Below are 22990 nucleotides of genomic sequence, written 5' to 3'. Positions count from 1 at the left end.
AATGATAGGTCATAAAGTGGTCATTAAAACACATTTTTGGAGGGTTTTTATAAATACATCAGACATATAGAAACAAACTACAGTTTAGTCTAATGCTAGTGGCTGTTGAGTTTCAGCTCTTTTACAGAAAAATACTACAATGTCATATTGCATTTGTGTAACTTAAAAACAGTAACTTGAATCACTTGTTTGAAAATGAATGTATTTTTTTAGGAAGCTTGCTAATTAGCTTTGGGCGCATACACATAGGAGGGGAGTACTTGCTGAGCAATTTACCTATTTCTGTCTGGCTTGTTGGTAGGGTAATTTCAGGGTCAATTCTTCAGAGCTATAGTCCTTTTTGGCATTTCAAGTGAAAGTTATCTTGTAGCATTGCTGCAAAATTGGTCATGGCAACTTGAAGGCAAATTCTGCTTTAAGGTAGTGCACTCACGTACCTCATCTTTTAGGAACAGTGTAGCATTTTCCACCTCCCTTTGACCTTATTTTTTCCTTAGTTAAAATTCATTAGAACAAGAGGGTACTTGTTAAGATCCAGATGGTGTCCCAGCTTTATTACTGATAAGAGTGACGCATTAGTACCAGCAAGAATGTATATGAAGATTCTTTCAAAATGCATCACCTGAATTCAGTGTTGGAATAATGTTAGGTATTTTTGATTCTTATATGTCTATTGTCTTCTGTTGCTGGCTGAATAAAAATAAAACTGTGGACGAAGGAAGTGAGACACAGTATTTCACCTGTGAAGGAGCAATACTTTTGTATTATCGCAGGCTGCTTTGGATAGTTTCTATTTCATGGTATACTGGCAGGAAACACCTGGAAAATCAATTGCAGAATTCTGTAGGCCCTGAAAGCGAGACGTAGCTTGTTAAAGGAATGATTTTCTGTTTCCAAATTGAATGGCCCATGGCTTTTTTTACACCAACATGCCAAAATATTTTCCTAAAAGCTGTATGTGTTGCTCTGCTGAGAAAAAAACCCTGCCTGTTTTAGCATTCAGAACTTGTAATAATGTGTATAAGAACATTTTACTATAGTATTTTCAAACCAAAGTTGTGAGATTAACAAAACATGAATCTTTGATCTAGAGTAACTAAATTTAATGCTTAAATGTCACATGAGATACAGTCTGAAAGAAAGAGAAGGAACTTCGTAGTAACCTTGGTTGTCTGAACAAATTTATACTGTGTATGTCTTTTTTTTTTTAAAGCTGTTGGATTGTCATTGTTTGAGGTCTAAAAACGAGTGACTTGTGCTTAGACTACTTGGAGCGTGGTTTGTTTATTTTCTGTTTGAGATACTAATTTGTTTTATTTTAAAATAAAATTTATTTTAAAATTTAAAAATTATTTTAGAAGTTGACAAATAGGAACAGTACTGCAATGTTAGTTCACTTCATTATAAAGCTTCATTATTTTGATAAGGCTTTATCAAGTCCCTGAACATCCTTTTGAATTTTTTTCTCTTTAAGCAGAAGAATACAGCCAGTGAATTCATAGAGTTAATAACATGCAGTTTATTCATAAAGAAGAACATTTATGGTGGTCCACATTTACAAAATGTGTTAAGTCCATGGCATTCTTGGCAAACAGGAATAACCACGTGTATTTTCGATACAGTTTTTTAAGTGCAGAGCAGATTTGCTCCATCCTTTATCACAAACCTTAGCTTCAGGATTTTAAAAAAATATTTTTTATATGGAATATGAACATATAAAGGTAGCAAGAATGGGATAATTCTGCTCGAAGCTAGCAACTGTGGGAAGGAATAACGGATTGGATGTAACAATCTCCCATTCCATTGCGGATCTGGTGTTACAGTGGGCTGAACGGATAAACAGGCATATACCATTTCCTTAAAAATACATATTCTTAAAGGATATGGAACAAACTGCTATATATGTATTATAGCAGTTATAATTACAGAATACACGTACAGAATATGTATGTGCAGAGTGGTGAGTTCCAGAAACACAGAGCATCTAACGAATGAGCGATGCCAGTGGGTTTGCTGGGAAATGCATTTGCAGAGCTCTGAAAGGCTGTTGTAACGGTGAGCTCTCTCAGGAGAGCAAGAATAAAAACTTGACCTCTTCTGCAGACGGTGTTTTTGCTGTAGTTCACCTCAGGAGGGAACATGAGCAGGAACAGCCGTGCCCTAGTGGCGTGGGACAGAAGCGAAGGCAGTGAAGTGTCAGCGCTTCTTTGCGTAGCCGCTATCCGTAAAGTCATAGACAAGATAAGCTTGTAGGTAAAGGTAATGAGTTTTAGTGTACCTACTAATACGGCTGACAAAAATGTATGCGCTTTTAAGTCAAGGAAGAAAAGCCAGCGTACTTGAGAGCTTCTGCTTTTTTTCAGCTCCACCAGTTAGTCTAATAAAAGGTGTTGCCTCAGCCTACAAAGTTCATCTTGGTTGCTTTAGGCATTAAATTAACAAGCCGCAGGGTAAAGCAGGGGAGAAGAGTCTTGGAGGGAAAGAGAAAAGGACTGCGATACGAGGCTCAGTTTTTCTACAGACTTTGGTGGCTACGAGGAGCCTCTATTTTCAGCTGTGCCGGGAAATTGCACAGAGAGCAGCGCAGTGGAGCGGTGTCGCTGCGAGGAGAGGACTAGTGCAGCGAGGAGGGTAGGGGAAGAGGAGAGATTCATTGTTCTGCTTGGCCAGCCTCCTGTCAGGATGTATTCAGCACGACTACAGCTTCCTACAACAGGATTTGGTCATGTTAGACGCTCTGGTATCCTCTCCCATATTCGTTTGCCACTCTTTAGTGAGCGCTCTTCTTAATATGTACGTTTTTATCACTCTTGGTTTGAGCTGAAAGCAGCGTTTCTCTTGTTTCTTCTTAGCCTTCTGATGAAGATACTATCAGCTTTAATGTTCCAATGTCGGACATCGTGGAAGAAGATCAGGTTGTAAAGGAAGATTCAGGTCACCATGCTAACTCAAGAAAAGGTTGGAATGTAAAAAAAGTGGAAGTTAAATACAGGGAAATTCTGGCGATAATTCCATGTATAAGACTAAATTCAGTTTGCAAAAGTCACAACCCAGCAAACATCAATCTTTCAGCAGTCTACAAACATCATCTTTAAATGAAATCCATTTTATTTACTGCTATTTTTCCTTGGAATTTTCAGTGTTTAATTTTGCTCTGGATAAATACCTTATTAAATTGATTGTTCTTGCTGATGTTCTAGTTGATCAACAGGTATTTTTGCCACCCTATGCATTTTAATTTTTTTGTAATAAATGCCTACCTACCCAAAAGGCTTTAAGCATGCATATGCAGTCATGTAAAAAAGAAGAAAAAGTGTGCTACTTAGAACATTTTTTAACTATACTGAATTGAGGTCCTTGTAGTTGTTTTCCGTAGCAATTCCAATGAACTTGTTACACCTTGTCACTAGAGTTAGTAAGTTTTGGTTCTGCCTTGGGGAAGAAAAGTGAGAGTCGGTTTAAACCATCTTCCCAACCAGTAATATCAATGTATAATAACTTATCAAATGCTAACTCAGATTTTGAGTTAGCTATGTACAAAAGCAGAGTCCCTTTCTCTGGTTGGACATAATGTGTATCTAAAGCTTTATTAATCAAAGTCAGCATTACCTCTGGAAGCAAGTAAATCTCTTCAGATTTTGAGAGAAGGTGTAATTTTATATAAATGTTATTGAAGTAACTTACATTTTTCTAAATTACATCTACATACTGATAAACAATGTTTCTCCAAGGTCTGTACATACTAATGATAAATGGCAGGATGAAGTCGGTGAGTAGCGTATGCATACACATAAATAGGAGATCAGCCTTTGCCCAGTGTTACATACTAGGTTAAATGAACTTCAGTTGAGATACTCATCAGAATTCAGGAGAATACGAAGTGAGATAGTAAGAGCATTACATCCTACAGTGTTTATTAGCAAACTGGAGAGGGTAAGTTATAGGATCAGACCACTTCAAACAGAGGAGAAAATTCTTACTGCCGTATGCCCCTGGAAATAGTATATGTAAGCAAGAGATTGGCATAGGCTCTGAATGCTCTGAATCATTTTGTTTGACTTCTGCTAAGAGTTTGAGTGTTTGTTACAGCATAATAACTCTGAAGTTGCATTAAACTGCAAGTCACTGGCTGAGACATCTGAATGTCTTAAAATATTCTGCAGCTGTCCAGCTGTGCTCTGGTACCGGTACTGGCAAGACATCCTTGGGGTAGTTCAAAACTGACTCCATTAATGCCAGTTGTGGTGCTTCTGATCTACTACTATATGAGCCCAGGGTATTGATTTATTACAACTTTGAAATGAATTGGCATCACTCATTAAAATGCAAAGGTCTTAAGCTGTTTGAAATTTTTAATACACTTCCAATTTAAGCTTTGGTTTTGAGCTCTATAATTTAATACACTTAAATTATGTTGAGTAACAAATGTTGAGCTGAACCAGAAATCATTCTTCTCTCTCTCTTTTTTTTTTTTTTTTTTTTTTGTTGTTATTAGTGGAATTCCATCAAGGATCTTCTCACCTGATTGTCAATGATAAGTCAAGAGAAACAGAAAACCAGTTTAATGAATCGGATACTCTTACTACTGAATTTATGAGTTACATTAAGGCAAGTTTGTGACAATTTAAAATGGGGGGAAATATCTTCACTACTTTCACAAGTATAGAGCAAACAGGAGTGACAAACTGCAGACATTTTAATGAATGAGACCACAATTGATGCTTTTTGTCATAAAAGATACAGAAGGCAAAAAAAAGCAGGTAGGTTTAAAGTGATTATAATTAATCTAGGAGGTCAATTTACCTGTAACTCTTTCTAGTATATGTGAGAGTTATCCTTTAACTATATTTAAGGCTTTAAGAAAAAGTGCCAGGTATGATCTGTGCTATTTGCTTTATATTTTGAATTGAGCAATTTTTGCATTTGTTACATTAGTAAAATCCAGGGGAGGATGAAAGTAGAATAAGTGCTGCATTTTGCTCAACTTATATGTGCGCTTATGGGAAAAATCATGTACTTAGTTCCTGTAAGGAGAAGAAATAGAAAAAAGAAGGGCTTTATTCATTCTACTGGGGATTGGCACTGGGAAATGGGCCACCTTCGGGGTATGTTAGAGGAGCTGGTACACCCCTCAGTGACGCATCTTGCAGAGTTGGATAGCATTTATTGGTACGGGGTGATGCGACCGATGTGCCAAACACATGACACAAAAGAGGATAAGTCTTTCTGTTTTCTGCTGTTCATTCTCTACTAGTAGAAATGCGCATCTGTTCAGAGAGCTTCTGTCTTTACTGGCAGCTGAACTAGTTCAGTGTTCTCCCTATCTGAGATGAAAGAGAAAAGAAAACTGCAAAGCACAAAATGGAAGCATGAAAGAGTCAAGTTTTCTAATAAGTAGCGCTTCATAGTTATACGTAGGACAGTGAGAGCTGTAATTTATGCCTACATTCAACCCAAAATAACTGGCTGACTGATATGAATTCTTCCTTGCAGTTTTCGTTCTGATTTGTTTTAAAAAAAAAATATTCATGGCTTTTAAAATTTTCAAGTAGGAATCCTGTTAATAATTATGGATGAAGTATGTAATTGCTACTGCTTGCATATTTGGAATTTGCTTGTTCTGTAAACAAATCTGGCTGCGGTGGGAGACCAAGTATGAGAGTTGGGTTGTGCTTAATTGAAGCACTGTTTGCATACACCAGAAAGGCACAAATGAAATCTGGGACATAGAATAAAGAATTCTCATGCTGCTTGACTTTCTTTTTTACCGTTAAAGGGAGGGTAAGGGCTGTCGACCTCAATAAAATCTGAACAGTGAACAGAAAGATCTTGTAATCGGTATTTTAAAAGGGGGTAGGGTGAGGAGTGGAGCAGAAGTGTTGGATTGCTTCAACTAGCCACCCTAAACTGTTACATAAATTAGGTCAGTGCTGAGTCTGAAAGCAAAATTTATCTGCCTACTTAATTGCAAAGTTCAGTTCTCAATATCCCTTTGCTTACAGAGCAGAGCAGCAGAATGCGATGAATTATTGAGAATAGAAGAGGACACACAATGGCAAACAGACGAAATGTAAGTATTTTTTATGTATCTGTAAGTAATTAGCTGTGTCATTTAATTAGATTGACGAGAATTGGCAATTCCTTATCAGTTAATAATTTTGTAGACTTGGAGGCATGACAGAAGCACAGCCTTGCACTTTGTGTGCGCTCCATGTTTTATACATTATTGCCAAATAGAGCAGATGTTATATTACAGCTGATTAATTTGTATGCACAAATAATGCTGTAATATTTTTACGTGTGTAGAATGCAAGCTTTTTAATGAGGTATTTTGATTTTTAGTATGTTAATGGCATTGGTAAAAAAGGATTTCATTAAAACTTGTAAGATCTAAATTTAATGTACGTTTAAAAATTTTTAATTTAATTGGAAAAAATCCCTCAGTCTTTTTTCTTCTTTTGTCGTAATTTTAACCCTGAAGCAATCATGAATTCATAGATATTAATTCAAGAGCAGAGCAAGTGAACATCAGTCACTGAGGCGAGTGCCTAAGAAAAGGGGATTTAACATGACAGTGTACTGTGAAGAAGTCACTCATCAGAACAGTGGAGTCCTATACGATTTAAAAACAAAAACTGAAGGAAGGGAGGAATATGTGCTTTCTGAAAGAGCCTTGCTGGCAGAACTAACAGGAGATTGTGTTTCTAAACCCCCAAAAGAATTACAAATATTGAAAAGCAAAAGAAAGCATGCTGGTCCATTAAAAGAATCATTGTATTTAGTACTTATATTAAAACAGTACATGTGATGAGTGCAGTTAATAAGACTCAAATACTGATAAATAAATTTTCAGTTTTAGAAGTCAGTCTGTTTAATTGAATGCTAAAAGTTTTAGTTCATCACATTTGTTTATGTGTGTATGTATTAGGTTGGGGGGGCTTTGTTAAGGACAAAGTGCTGGAGAATTTTTTCAGAAGAAACTCTTTTTGTAAGTTCAGCACATGCTAGTGTGCACAGAGGCTGGTTTTTCCCCTCTGCGGTGTTTGCGTGCCAATTGGAAGCTACAGGTCAAACTGAAACTCAGACTACCCTTGATAATTGCTGTTGTACCTCTTTTTTGAATGCTTTTGTTTTCTGTTATAGAATAAACTTATCAGAAGACCAAACTATTGATATAGCAATGATAGAACAACTAAGAGAAGCAGTAGATTTATTACAAGATCCCAACAGGTATGCTTACAATAGCTAATGTATTAATGTAATGTATTTAAATTTTTTGTGAATTACTTTTAGAGTTCTTTTTTAACTGATAATTGAAAGTTCTCTGGAGTTACAAAGTGCTTTGTTAGCATACTGATGTTTTTCAGGAGGCGCTTAGATAGTTAAGAAAGAAACTTGCATTCTCTCTCAGACTATCTAGACAAGGATCCCGGTACATTAAGAAGGATTTCAGATATAAAAGAAACCTAAATTTAGAAGTGGAAACACCCCTTAACCATTCATTTCGTGTACACTACTGTGCTTTTCTGAAGTTTTGTCTAGGATTGCCACACTTCTTCTAGGGACTATAAACTGTCCTCTACTTATTCATGCTTGGTTTATTTTGTGGGAGTGGAGAAGGTCTGCTGGCCCAGCTTCGTCCCAACTTAATGGAGCACAAAAAGGAGGTGCCTGAGTTAGCGGTGGAGTTTCTGTAGTCTCCCCCTGAAAGCAAAAGGAGAAAGAGGAAGCAGGAGCTAGAGAAAGTTACTTAGACTTCCCCTGACTACAGAAGGCAGGGTTTTATAATTTAGGTGCCTGTTTTAAGTGGCTAAAGTCAGGTGGAATGACTCTGGATCTGTGAATAAGGAAAAGAATAAGTATTTAAAAGGAAATAAATGCTTGTCCTGCTGAAAAGGACTGACAAGAGTGATGTAAGTAGTTCTGTCCAGATGCTTTTCTTTGTGTAATCACCTTCAGAAATCGATTAAGTTAATTTCAAAACTAGGTAACTTGTATTTCTTCATTACTTCTATGAGGTAGTTGGTTTACAGCTTCATTTCACTGAAGACTAGAAACCTCCTTGTCACTTCCATCCTTAAGTATCCTTGTTTCTCCTTCCTCCCTTGGCCAGTTTGCTCTAGCTCTTTGTTCTTGTGACTATGCTGTTCTTTAATTTAAATGCCTATTTTAATACTGCTTTTTCACCTAGCAGAGCTTTGTACTTTTTAGGGCAGAAATTCACTCTTGTTAGTATTTCTAGAGGGACAATTATCTGGCTTTATTTTGAATCATATAAAGAATTACTTGAATTCTTGAATCATATACTAAATACTTGAAGCACAAGTATTTTTGCTTAATAAAAAGTCATACAAGTTAGGAAAGCTTTTTGGTTCCTGTGGCTTCTGTGAGATAACATACTGTTGCTTCTGCAGCTCATATGAGGCTTATTACTTTGTGGGAGACGTGTTGCAATTAAAAAAGGAAAAAGTCTCATTTGGAGAAAAGTGACATTTAAAAAATTTCAGTTAGCCTTATAAATGTTGTCGTTTTGTTTTTTGTCAAATATTGCCCCATTATTTCCTAAATATTTCATTTTTCTTATTAAATTATTAAAAGGGCAATAAAATACAGAAAATTAATCTGTTTCTCCATGAATATTCAGATGTGCTTTCATTAGTAACACTATAGTAAATTTGAAATGTGGCTTTTAAAAATGGCTTATGTCATGCATGTCTGTATTTTTCTACTGCTTTTTTACATAGTGGTTTTTTTTTTCTTCTGTGGCTTCACTTTCTTTTTCTAACCTTAAGATATGAGTATTTAATTTACTGAGCACTATACAGGCTTTTCAGTGTACGTCTCCCATATGTTAACATGCAGACTTACCTAGCAAGATATACCTGGGTGCCTAATATTTGCCAAATGATGCTGTAGGCTTTCAATCCTCTGAGCCATGGGCTCCTCATCATTTCTTTTATAATTACTGGATTACATGGCAGTTTGTTATATGCTTGCATTATATAAAGCAGTGTGAGAAAAATTTGTTTTTCATACTGAATAGTTTTTTTGTGTCTTTATTCAGATCCACAGAGGAATTTACATGCTTCCATTGCTCCGTAGTTTAAGATGCACAAAAGCTTTCAAGTGCTTTTAACTTAAACCTAGAGCATGTAAAAAAATTATAACTTTCCCCAAAGAGGTTTCCTTTGTGCATCACTATAACTCTAATCACCCGGTCAGGATAACCTAGCTGAAATAACTAACTCTAACCAGAATTATCCTTATCTCCCACTGAAGGCCATTTAGGAGTTAGAAAGAGAAATCACTGTAGGGGCTGAAACAGCAGGCGATGCTGACGCACCTAACGTGTTGACTAGAGTTCAGGGTGGAACATATTAATTGGAGCTATCTTTGCTAAAGGAGATGACAAAATGGTAAAACGCTTGTCCAGTTACTGTTGTCCTAGCGTTCTGCAGAGTTTCAAATCTGCATACCCTATGTGCACATAAGCAGCATTTCAGTTCTGGGAAGGAAAAAGATTTCAGACTCAACGTTTTTCAGTATTTTCAGATCTTTGCTTCAGATTCCTATATTCCCTTTCCTACATTCCCTGCTTTCTTTCAGATCATTGCCTGTTGTAAATTTATTGTTGCACTGCTTTATTTTCATCCACTGTAAATTAAATTTGAATGTCTAACCGGGGCTGTGGCTTCTATTTGAATATATAGAGGTTGGATATAGAAATCTACAGTCTTCCAGATAATGGCACGGTTGTTGGTAGTAAAGAGGTCCTTTTGTTTTGATACAAACCATTACTCAGAGTGACGTTTTGCAGATGAAAGCATTAATGTTGCTTTGACTGAACTGGTGACAGTGAAGCATCAGGAGGCATTCCAAAAAGTTCTTAAGAGATAACACTGAGCATGTTAAAACCATGACTATAAAAGTATTTCGTATATCCATTTGTTTAAATACTGAACAGAATGGTTACCAAAACTATACCCCAGTGCAATGTTTTTATTTCAAACCTTGCAGATTAAGCATGGATATTTCAGAGAGCAGTGGTGTGAATCTGTATCCCATGGAACCAGCAACAGCTTTAGAATTTCAGGAGTCTACAGTAAAGTGTGTTTATCTACCTTTTTTAGAAAAAAAATCATGCATTTGTTAGATAATCGTATTCAAGTTTCTACACGATGAATTACATTTTTGCATTTGTTTATCTTTATACATAGCGGTCAAATGCAGATGGAGATGTCTTCCCTTGGTCAGGTACGTTAATGAGTATATTATTACAAAATATTTGGGGGGGAATGACAGGAAATGAGCCAACAATTTCATCAATTATTAATCTACCAGGTAGGGAAGGGAAAAATTTACTAGGCTGGAGGACAAAACTAATTATTCTTTAACATTTTTATGGAATTGTTTTTATTTTTTTTATATGTGTATAAATAATTTTTTTCTGGGTTTATCAGTTACTTTTTCATCTTAGGTTTTTTCCCCCATGTGTGACTCGTGTATGCCAGTTCATAGCTCAGCTATGCATACTCGTCTACCATCCCAACCCCCCTTATCTCCCTGTTCTGGTGTAGGAAAATAGTACATTCATTAAGGATAACCCCAAAATATTTTGTAAACTAAAAATCAGTGTTTTCCCAGAGCACTGTCACTACAGTTACAGAGAGTATATGAGGTATGATTTGGAGTTTTACAGTGTGATATATGCTGCTTATTATTTGATCTGTATCCTGGCTGGTAAACTGGTATTCTTTATGAAGTACTTTGTTTAGATTTACATTATCTACCTATTAGCACTGGAACTGCAAGTATATAGTATCTGCTTACTCGTTTGTTTGCTATGCATTGCAGTATTTGTAAGAAATACTTCTGAGGTAATGTTATGCAAAAAAAATAGAGTTCTATTTCCAGTGATACACGTCTAAAGAGTTGTTTATCGTACAGAGTTCTATTTCCAGTGATACACGTCTAAAGAGTTGTTTATCGTACAGAGTTTTACTTCCAGTGATACACAGTCTGAAGAGTTGTTTATTGTACAGAGAGAAAATGCTGAAGAGGAACTAGAATTTCAGAGGAGGAGGGAGCTGATTATGGAGAAAGCAAAGTCTGAAGTGAGAACTTGTGAACAGGGTGAAAAATGGTCATTGAGTCAGGTATGGAGGTGTCTAGCTGCAATAAATGTGAAAACATTTGGAATGGATCATTGCAAAATGATCACTTTGTGTGCGGAGATAATAGTGGGTTTAGGCTCATGAGGTTGGTTTTTTTGCCTTAGCATGAACCTCAAGGTTTGGGTCTAAATGGGAAGTTGATTAAGACCTATCTCTCAAGAAAAAAACTTGATATAATGAAATTAATAGAAGTCTTTTCTTCCAATAAAAACTATAGTAGTTGCAGTGGTTGCATTCCCCTGGAAAAAATAAGTCACCTCAAAGTTAGATCTTCAATAAAATGAAACACCTGATTCCTCTTCCCCCTCACCCCAAATACTCTCGTAGTTACGTAAGCTGCTAAGTTTTTCTTAACAGCAGTATTTTTAATGTGTTTGCTATTACAAACAGACTGTATATAGGTTAAGGTAAGAGTTTTAAAGTTTCAAAAATATTTTAAGTTTTGTGTACATTGCAACTATCCAGAAAGAAAGAACTATGAAAAAATTCATAATTTAAATATTTGATGCCTATGTTATTACTCCCGAACTTGTTTGTATAGGGATTTTTGTGACTGCTCTTGCAAGAAGATTCTGAGAACAAAATTACATAACATTCTGTCTATACTGGTAGTACCTTAATATGGTATCTTAATCTTTTCCAGACATAGATTGAATCTGGTTTATCTTGATGCTTTTCAAGTATTCTTATGTATAATCATTACTGTCAGATATTCCTATGATATCCTTGTGACTTTGTTAGCCTTAATTTTGTCTTTGTTTTTTCTTTGAAATAGCAAATTCAAAGAAATTGAGTTGGTTCATCTCTTTTGTTATATTGTTGTACGTTGGGGTTACTATGCTTCATTTGGAACAGTTCTTACTACATTGCTGAGATGAACAGATAAGGCTAATTCAGTATCACAGTGTGTGGTCTCTGTATTTTGACAAACTGTTTAACAAGGACACTGCTGATTTCACTTTTAAGAACCTTTTAAAAAGAAAGAAATCTTCCTAAACACTTGTAGAGGGCCTGATCTGGACTGTGTGATGCAGGTGAACGCACTAGGCACGTTCCACGCAATGGAAACGCATCTTGCAAGAGCAAGTTTTTAATTGTGCTGCATTCCGTGTAGTACAGTAAGCACTTCCGTAGCTACTTGTGTTGCTAAATTAATTCCATTTAGCATAAATTCAAAATTCTGACTACTCAATTGCATGCTGAGAGTGAGACCAGACCTGCAATGTGGGCATAAGTGGCAGGTCTGTCCCAAGAACATGGTCCCCGAGCACAGGAGTGCTCAAACCTGGGCGTCCCCAGGTAGAGCTGGCTGGGACCAGATGAATAAGATTTATTTCTGTTTATTCTAGGTAATACAGTTGTTGAGGTGATATCATGAAAGGTGTCTAAAGCTGAAGAATTTTTTTTCAGCTTGAAAAGTAGCCAAGAAAGGTCATGAAGCAGAATGGGTGTCTAATCTTCCTTCCCATCTTGCTAACTTTTGGAAAGCTCTGTGACTGTTGGGACCAAGTGTTCCAAGTGCCGTCTTTTGGTTTTGTTTCCATTTTTAATCGATTTAAAAAAAAAAAATGGCCCTAAGGAAATGATTTTGAATTGAGTTATAATTTGTTTTTACTTCTGCCAGCTGTGTTTCTGCTGACTGAGTTATGATTGATGCAGGATTAAGGATTGTATTTCATACTTATTAACATGATTGGCATGTTGCTAATTTAACTGTAGCAGAAGTGGTAACAAAAGGTATGTTACATTGCAATTATAACATTAATTGCCTACGGAATACTTCTCTCTTCAAATCTGTATTTAAAAAAAAATTTATATTTGCATAGTAAACTCTTGGTGATAGTTTACAAAATCTGTGAAACAAAATTGGATACTGCATTTGAACCAACAAACATTAAAATCTTATAAATGCAGTTATAATCACTTAGGATTGAAACTCAAAAATGAATGACAAATCTGTGTGAATAATTTCCACAAAGTTTTTTAAATGTTGTTCAACGAGCAATAAAAGTATTTATTATTCATGAAAATTAATTGTTTCAGTGAAAAAAAGAATGAAGTATTAATGTGTATCTGTTATCATGAGTAAAATATCCTGTTGTGGTGTATCACTAATATAGTTGCTGAAATGGTCTTTTTTTTTTTTTCCCCTTCCTTTCCAAACGTGCAGAATGATCTAATTGTTTGGAATACAAGTGGGCAAACCTCTCACAATGAGGTAAGATGCTAGTGCTATTTGTTTGTCTCTTACATGTTTTATATGAATGGTTTATATACTAAATGAAACATGTAATTGAATATCACAGAAAATATGACTGAGCTCATCAGTAATGGCTATATGGTTTATTTGGCTTGTAGCTCATTCCTGTTGTCTTAAGGATTTACTAGGGTATAAAAATATGCTTTCTGATAAGCTTGTTTCTGAGTTATGTGCTTTAGTATAAAACGTTTATTTTTTTTACGTTTTGTTTGTTCTGCCACATTGTCTTTTTTTTGACTCTTCCTTGTTCCACAAGAGTTTCTATTGATTTCAGTGCAATTTCTTTTTGCACAGTTGTGTCACGTCCTTGATTAGTTTTCAGAGAGGAGTCTGATTTTATTGATCCTATTGCTTCACAGTGCGAATCTCAGCAGAAGATCAAAAAGGGAAATGGCAGGGAGCTCCTTATGGAGATTTTTTTTTCCCTTCGTATTTTCTGTGCAGAAATAGGGCTTCTCCCTCTACTTTGCACTGCGTATGAGCATCTTGCAAATTCAGGAGCACCCAGCCACCTGCCATCAGTCTTGGTGACAGGACTCCGATAGTTCCTGACTCCCTGAGGAATCACTTTTTAAAGAGGATTCCCATTTTGGAGTTTGGTTATAGGACTCTTTCGATGTTACCAGCAGTGGTATGATGATTATACCTCGCCTTCTGTATGCTGCTGCTCCATTCCTCCTCCTGCAACTGTTAGCCTAGTTCAGGCTCAAGGATGATCGTGCTCTGAGGTGTCCTTTTTTTCTGCCTTTTAGGCAGAAATTCAGTGTTGCATGGAAAGTACCATGCAGAATGGTAATTTATTCTGTGAAAGAAACGAACGTATCTAAGGAAAAAATGTCTTTGCCTTGTTTTTCTAAATGTACTGTGCCACAAAAATGTATGTTTGTTTTTAATCACAAATGATTACATGGGAGAAAATAAATAATTGAGCTTATTTATAGCTTGGGGAATACCTTGCAGTCTTTGGACAGAAACTCATTTTTTCCAGCAAAGGAATAGGATGCAATAACAAAGAGAGACTATTGTAGGTTTGAGGCTATATTGTGATCAGATTATGGTGGAGTCGTCGTAGCACACAGTATTGTTAACTTTTGCATTTTATAGTCAGTTGTGCTAAGATAATCTGGATGTTACTCTTAACTTTAGATTTATGTTCTTGAATTACACAGAACAAGGATAAAAGTCCGACAATGTCTCCTACTACAAACACCACGATCCCTTTTGGCCTGAAGCCACGATCAGGTAATGTGGGAAAGAAAATTAACTGATTTGTATGCACTTTTTTTTTTTTTTAACATCTGTGTTATTAATAGATGTCTGTATTTTTTTCCCTCAAGAAGGCAGTGATGAAACATTTTCTGTACAACAGTTAGAAGAAGATTTTAACATTTTAAGGTTGTAGGTTTGCATCAAGATTGAATTTGTAACAAGTATGTATTTGGCATGTTACGTCTGCATCAATTTTCATCCCTTACTAGTAAATTAGGCGTTTTATAAAATAATATGTATGTATGTTTAAAAAATATGTGTATATGTATATAAATACATGTATTTTACATATATATATATATACACACACATATATATAATCTGGGCTGACATACTAATTGAAGTACGGGTTTTGCTTAATTGGTATGCAGTTTAGATTTTGTTGAATAATGTATGTGAATAATTAGGCTTGTTTGGAAAACACTTACGCATTGCTCTGAAAATTGCTCATTGCAGTGAGTCTTTCAGTAGTTATGCTTGTGTAAGGATCAAGCATCATAGAAAGATTAGATGTTTACTTCAGCCAGCAGCTGAGTTTAATGCATTTGCAATGCACTAAATCTGCATAACCATCAATCTTTTAACAAGCAGCAGTTTATTTAAAAAAAAAAGAAAAAAAACCCAAACAAACAAAATTAAACAAAAAAATACAGATGTATTTGAGGGCTTGGATAACAGCTTCCTTTAAAAACAGGATTAGCTACAGGATTAAACTCAGTTTTTATCTTCTCTGTGCTGAGGTAGTCAATATTGTTAAGTGATCACACATCACCTCTAAAGACTAACTGTAGGTTTTCCAGTATTTTTCAGCGTCCTAAGACCATAATTCTGGTTTCTCGCATTCACCACAAATGCTTTTAATCAAATGCTGGTAAACCACTACAAGCTTGTAGTTTCCATAACAAAATATCTTGGCAATAATGGCAGCAGTTTCATATTTGAGTGTTTAAGAAATTGTACCCATAGATTTGTTTTTCAAAAAAATGTTATAAAAAGCACAGGAAATGGTATTGAACCAACCTTGTTTCATGAAGAGGATATTTTAAATTTCTCATGTAGTTATGACATACAGTTTGACAGATCTGTTCAGCTGCATTTCTTTGTTGGGCTCTTAAACTCTGGCTCTATTCTTGTATATTCCTGATGCTTTAGAGGTGTTGTTATTTCTCTATATATTTAAAGTATGGGTTAAATGATGAGCAAATGGGTCCTTTCAGGATTTGGAAAAAATAAGACATGGAGTAATATTGCACAGTCCAGCGGCAACATTGCGATAACACTGTTGGGAGAAAGACGCGTGAAGGCGAATGGGCCCGTGCCGTGTTGCTGCTTTCGCGGGATGTATCCTGTGTTGTGCTGAGCTGCCAGTAAAATCTGCTGCCAGGGACTGGAAGCAGCGTTGTGGGAGGGAACGCAAGACCGTGACTTCTTGTTCGAGCGTTAGTTTAACGTGCGCTTCCAAGTCTTGGTATATCGGTGCGCCAAGATGTCCTATACTTAATGATTGTAATAGGCCAGGGTAAAATAGCCTATTGAATCTTTTTAGAGGATTTCTAGGAAGAGTGGATTGCTATGGATTGCAGCAAATCCTCCAAGTCGCACAATGGAAGACCAGATGGGCACAACTCCTACAGTTCTTCCCCTGACTATATTGCAGCTGTGTGTAGCCTCATTGAATACCAAAGTCAGTTGGTTATAATCTGTGGATTTTCTACACTGTACCAATTCAAATTCATATATTTGAATCGCTTTGAGTATGCCAATACTATAGTGTCTTCTGGTCACAGCTATGTGTTGCAGAAAACTTGATAACTTGAATTTATTTTCCTTTCCATATCGTACGCTACAGAGTCACCAAGCTAGAGCCATTACTGCACAGTCTTTCACCTCATCGCATCCAGTTTCAGTCATGTTACCTTGAATTTATACCATGGGGAATTTGGCAATAGTAAATCTTTAGGTCCAACTTCAGATAAAAAGGCGGTATATTAGCTGTGTGGCACAATGTAACAAAATGAAAGCTTGCAAAGGAATAGTGAAGCTGGGTATTTTCTCTCCTGTTCCCACCCTAGAATTACTCTAAAAGTAGTATTAAAATTTGTTTTGCTAACACATAAGACTAATTTACAGATAGAAGTAGTACATGACTGGAAATAGTGGCAGGTTTGTGAATTCTGCATGTTTTTCCCGTTAAAGCTGGCTAGCTTGCCATGCCTCTAGTTTTTTCACTGTATTTCCTTTAAAACTTTGTGCGAGTTTTGTGTGAGTTTGAACCATCCTATCACTGTCTGAATTTGTACTTGTTAATTATATATGGCTTTATTGCCCTAGAGCTGAGCTAGTCTAGGGGTCCAGGAATTTTGTGATCCAGGCAAGTTTTTCAGCTCAGTTTGTAGTTTATTTTAATAGCTTTTTTCATTTAAGTTCTTCATGGCTTTAGAGGAAACCTTAAAACTCTTTGGAAATTAGTTTAGCTTTTTAACTTCATTAGAGCTTACATTTGAATTACTTGCTTCTATAAATCTTTTAAATCTGAGTGCAAGGTTAAAAGAACATTAAAGTGTTCTATCAAAAATGTGTACATCATGCTCTGTGGAAAAAATAGTGGCAAATTTTCAATGAAAATATATGGAACCATACCCTTCTGAAATTTGAGAGTTTATTTTCACTGTGTTTATTTTCATCTATTTTAAATGAATGTTGCGACTCCCCCCCCCGCATTGTTTCATAATGATTTATGTCTCTTGGAAAGATGAAAGTAAACTGTTCTAGACTTCTGATAAGGATTCCAGTTTTTTGAACTACACACACAAATGGAAGTGCTTCCAGAGGATAAACCACAGTGGCTTAAATTTCTGTGTTAGTACATACTTATATGTGTTCAGGACTGAAGGTCCTTTTATTCTTTCTTTTTAAAGCTAGGGAAAATAATGGGAAAATTCATATCTGATGGCTGACATGATACCCAAAGAAAATATTTCGAAAGGTAATGAATGTGTTTTGACTTCTTGACAGATTCTTTTCAAGGGTCAGATGTTTACATCAAAGGTAAAAAGAGAGAGGATTTTTTTAATTTTTCAGGCTATTTCCTCCTGTATTTTAAATACTTTTATAGAGTATGGGCTTCTCAAATTCACATTAATTTTGAAAACCTTAAAAAATTACTATTGAAAAGAATCCAAAATTACAAGTTTTCTTAGAACCATAGTTTTGCTCTTGGGAAGTACTTTTGCTCTCTGAAAAGGAATCACTCAAAAGAGCTAATAAATTTAAACTCTTTGTGCTTGATTCGTGAATTGATTAAAATGTTCAGAGTGGTGCTAATTGTCAAAACTGAGTGTTGCAAAGTTCTTGCCGTGATACCTTTAATATGCCAGACCTTGAAGCCTGAGCATCTACTAATAGATCTTGCAGTACTCAAGAATATTTTTTGCTTTTGTTCTGTGCCATTTTAAGATCACTGTGTTTCATAATTTCTGCTGAACAAGGTAACAGCAACACAGACAAACAAACCAATCAACAAAATTGTGCTTTCAGAGGCTAAAAGAAGCACTGCCAAAACTCAAAATCACAACGCAGTTTGTATTGTGAAGTGAAAAGTTGTTCCCTTGCAACTGTTTACTTAGCATAATCTTACTTGTGAATCCAGTGTCTTCATTTTTCATAGCCTGTAGAGAATTTGAAGCACCATGTTAGTAGACGTGCTTGCCTCAGTGTCTTTTAAGTTTGTTGGAACACATAATGATCATTAGAACTTGACAGTATTTTTCCCTCTTTTTTCATGCTAGTTACTGGTTTTCTAATCTCTGGATATTTATTCCTTCCATTTGTTTTCTTCCCTAACTGCATTATCTGTGCACTTTGGAAAATAATGAGAATCCTAATTGCCAGCATAATTAAAATCTGTTTACCGTTTGCCATAAATCTGTATTCTGTTACCCAGTCTTGACTCTGCTCAGAGTTTAGGTTGTGCCGACTCAGGTTCAGCTGATCTGGTGCCCCGATAGCCAGAAGCAGTAAACTGGCTTTGGAAGAAGGCATGGCTAAAGAGAGCAAGCTCTTGAAGGGTTGAGTGTGAAGAGAAGTTGAAGGTGAAGTTTTATACAACAGTGTCTGAATTATTATCATGTTAATACAGATTCCAGAATTGTGGGAAGGAGAATGTCTATGCGATTAAGTTCCTTATGATTATTAATTTTGAACAGTATAGAATAGGGACTTTCTGTGCTTACTGAAACTTTACCTTGGACTTTCTTTTAATATTAAATGGGTTTAGCTGCTTTTTGATCTACACAGCAATTTTAAATTGATTTAGGGTTATGGTTTAGCATTTAGAGTAGAGGTAGTTTATAATCTCCAGTTTAGTTTGAGGAGCATGAATGTTGATTGTGTGTGAGATTCAGTAGATAAAACATGGAAATATATGTAGGGAACCAAGAAATGAGCGAGTTCGTAATTTTTGTGGCAGAAGTGGTAAGGAACATTGTGATCAGATACAGGAAAAGCTCATTAAGAAGTGGCATCATTGTGAAAGGCAGAGAAAGAGAGATTTAAATTCTGTGTCAGAAAATAGGAAACCAGTGGGAAGCTTTGAAAGGATGGATGATGTGCTGAAGATAAGCAGGGAGGAGATACTTTAAGGATGTCAGTGTCCAGTTCCGAAACACTAGAGAATGGTGGTTTGAGGAAAGCTTGGGCAGAAATCCTTGCCAAAGTCAAGACAGGAGACAGAATCGCAGAGTAGATGTGGTGAGGAAGGAATAAAAATGTGCGCTGAAGGATTTGAGGAACAAATAAGAGGTGGTGTCATGACTAGTTGAAGGAGAGAAGGCAGAATGGATGGAAAATAGGGACTTTATTGCTGTACAGGTTTGGCTCTGTATTGAGTTGACGGGTGCTCATGAACTGTAGGCATGACATGCTTTTACAGTCATCTGGTGAATAGTGTTCAGACTCTGTTGCAGCTTCTGTGGAAATGTGCAATTTTGCATGCTTTAGGGAGCCCGTCGCTGAGTTTGTGTTTGTCAGAAGACCGTCTACAGTGCAGGTTTGCCAAGGTTTGTGGTGCAAACTCGGGATCACCCTTTGGAGGTATTGCATGTCTGTTCTCGTCCCTGGAAAGTCTGTAAAAGTTGTGGAGGATCAGAACTTTCCTGGGGTGGTGGGGCCATTTTAGGTTTGGACTTATTGCTGGGGGAGTTAGCGAGAAATAAAAGTGGTGCTGCATGTACTATTAAGTGAATTAAAACAAAAGGAAAACATCTGTACTACCTGTATGTACAGAACATATTTCAACAGAAAGAGAATCCAAGGGATAATATAGTTGCTACTTATCAAAATAAGCTAGGAAGTTGTAAAGTAATAGTATTTTCGTATGGATGTGTAGATTGTCTTTGGGGGAGGAAGTGTTCTTATTACACGGTTACAAAAAGTACCAAAATTCTTATTCTCTGAACTTTTCATTGCTGAAGCTTCACAGCTGATATATTTACTTTCTGATTCAGAGAGTCAAGTTTTTTGTCAGGCTCTAATGTAAAATCTATGGGTACTTTTTCTTAAAACTTGGTTATAAACAAGTTGTGTGAAGTGCTATGGTTACAATGATCTTGCTAAGCTTAACAGCCTTAACTGCGCATAAAATGTATGATTTGCAAGTACTAACATATAACTTTTCGTTCTTTTTATTCTGCACCATCTTTCATTCTTTTCTCAAAAATTATACATTTTGTATTAATCACCTTTGAATTACATCTTCGTCATTACCATACAATCCTAATGCCATAAATGAAATGCTGCTGCCCCCTTTTATCCCCCCTCCGGTCCTTATACCACCGTGGTTGGACTGGCTATCACTCCCCTCCAGCAGACCCATCCCTCAGTCTTCCTCCTATCTCCTTCAACACACTTACACAGGCACAAACATGGGACAACTTTAGCTACAGTATCCCATCTGAAGGAGACAGTGACAATGGTAGGTGTTCCATATATACCTTACTTAATTTTGTGTTTTCAGAAACCTGAATATATGGCAAATGCCTCATGTGGCTGAGGATGAGGGACAGTACTCTTGAGGGGATGTTCATAAGACTAAATACCTCAGAGGATGCATGTTAATTTACTATAGAATATGTAGTAGTATCAAAAGTAAATGAGTGAAGAGTGTCATTGTTTACAGGTCTGGCAAAACAACTTTTCCCATGATAGCCACTCCAAGAACTATTTCCAATATAGGTTTATTTACTTGATTTATTTTCAAGGGTTTGTAAAAGTTCTACTCAAACAGCAAATAATTTTGCTACTGTCTTTTCCGCATTTTTTTTTTTTGATAGATACTGACTGTTAATAAAAATATCCTGCTCCCATCTGCAGTTATTGATGCAGGTGCATAACTAACTTAATTAGAAGAGGAATCCATGAAGAAACAAAGCTGAAACAACCAGCTAAGCAAAAATAGTGATTTCTGTCCAAAAGAAACTGTTAGTAGAGCTGTCAAACTTCTCTGTGCATAGTGAAGGCCAGGCACATTAGTGAATGTTGTTACTGCTTCTTTTGCCTTGTTTTTCTCCAGGGCATTATTGTCATAGTACATTGAGTCTTGGTACTAATATGCAAAGCTGGCTGTGCCTGGGCTATCAGAGTCACCTACTGCATTAGTAGTTAAATGTCAGATGGAAGAAATGGAACCTAGACAACTGAACCATTTATAAATATTTGATAGGCAGATGTATTTTTTTAAAGTAGGTCTGTTGTTCTTCCAGTTGCTCTAAATTAGAAGGGTGTTTAGGTGTTGGAAGGCCATGAAGCTGTCAGAAGTATCAGATTGAAACTAAGACCACAAATCTTGAATGATAAAGCCAACATGTAGTTTAGAATGCCCACATTCAGTTCATTACTTGATAATACTCGCTATTCTTGATTGTAAAACCATAGAAGACAGCATATGTAAGGAATCAGCTCCATAAAGGAAATGTTTATGGAATATAAGAATTGTGGTAAAGGTAAGTTGAAAAACTAAATTTAGTTCATGATTGTATGAAACTAACTTGATGATTCGCTGATGAATATTCTGACAGAGAAAAGGGAAAGCTAGAGGTACTTCCAGCAGTGCAGAATTTGATCTTTGTTAATCTAGACTTGTTACTGTTTTACTCTTCTAAATGAAATGAGCAGTATAGACTAGTGTGTGCTTGTGCATTTGGAACAGATAGAGGTCTCATGTCATTCAAATCTTAAGCCAAATGCAAGTATCAGTGTTCATTACCTTGGGCTGTTACAACAGAAAACTGCTTTTACAACTATTGTTTTTTGTTTTTTTCTTAACCAGGACTGTTGCCTTTCTGTTTAGAGTTTGTTATCTGGGTCTAAGTCTGTTATTTAAGGTGTTCTCTTCCTCTGGTAGGAAGTAAAATGGACCAGAGACCGTTCTCTGGCACTGAGGTTAGTGGGCACAGCATGGTTCAAATCCACACCAAAGCACTCTTACTGTCCAGAACAGGATGGCTGCATTTAAGCTGCCTTTGGGGAATGTCCTTCACCTGTGCTATCCCTCGAGCTATACCAAGACGTTGCGTAGAAGAGAGGTGGGTTTGCACAGACCAAAACTGTGCCGGGGAGCAGCAACGTTAGCGGGATGGATGTGTGCAGGCCAGTGCTGAGGGTCCGTGCGCCAGCGTCGTATAGCTTGCTAGTATAGGTGTAGCCTTTGATATAGAAATGCCATGCATCAATGTAGTATCTTAATACTTCATATCTTCTATAATGTAACCGCCTGGCAAAAGTAATAGAGCAGGTGAAGTCCAGAATTTTTGGGAGGTTATAAGGCTTGGAGCAGACAGGTCTCCCAAGACCAGCGCGCATACCATTGTGGAGGCTTTGGTTTAGCAAATGACTCCGTAATAACTTTGCTGTTACTTCAGTTGGGACTGAATAAATCAATCAAAGAGAAATCTAACTATGAACATTTAGCCTGACTTCATCTCTGCCTGTGATTAGTCCAGCCTTCTTTTTGTCTATTATTTTTAGAGTCAGGTTAAATAATTTTGTGGTTTACCTGAAGGATAATGTTGTCGAATGAAGTACTCAGGACACTAAATTCCTTGATGTGCTATAAGTAGTGCAGTTATGTGCATTGTAACTCAGTAACTCTGTACAAAAATGAAAATTTTCACAAATAAGTTTGTCCTTGACTATGGTATGTCAAATACATATTGTGTTATTAACTATTACCCATCTAACTTGCTGAAACTTGTACAAAATACTTTTTAAAAAAATTACTGGAACAAGCATT

At 36.3% G+C, this 22990-nt stretch overlaps 1 protein-coding gene across 1 annotated transcript in view; it reads left to right on the top strand.

Annotated features, from left to right (window-relative positions):
- Positions 1 to 22990, top strand: part of LRCH1 (leucine-rich repeats and calponin homology (CH) domain containing 1) — a 172234-nt gene that overhangs the window by 119171 nt on the left and 30073 nt on the right. The window contains exons 11-18 of the mRNA XM_010583440.1: positions 2853 to 2958; positions 4496 to 4608; positions 6003 to 6070; positions 7144 to 7230; positions 10218 to 10254; positions 11043 to 11156; positions 13345 to 13392; positions 14604 to 14676. Coding sequence (XP_010581742.1) covers positions 2853 to 2958; positions 4496 to 4608; positions 6003 to 6070; positions 7144 to 7230; positions 10218 to 10254; positions 11043 to 11156; positions 13345 to 13392; positions 14604 to 14676 — 646 coding nt within the window. The remainder of the gene's footprint in view (positions 1 to 2852; positions 2959 to 4495; positions 4609 to 6002; positions 6071 to 7143; positions 7231 to 10217; positions 10255 to 11042; positions 11157 to 13344; positions 13393 to 14603; positions 14677 to 22990) is intronic.

Source organism: Haliaeetus leucocephalus, unplaced genomic scaffold, assembly GCF_000737465.1.
Source record: "Haliaeetus leucocephalus isolate CR32 unplaced genomic scaffold, Haliaeetus_leucocephalus-4.0 Scaffold897, whole genome shotgun sequence".
In the NCBI taxonomy this organism is placed as follows: Eukaryota; Metazoa; Chordata; class Aves; order Accipitriformes; family Accipitridae; genus Haliaeetus; species Haliaeetus leucocephalus.
The sequence above is the reverse complement of the archived record's forward strand: the minus strand, read 5'-3'. Positions and strand labels throughout refer to the sequence as shown.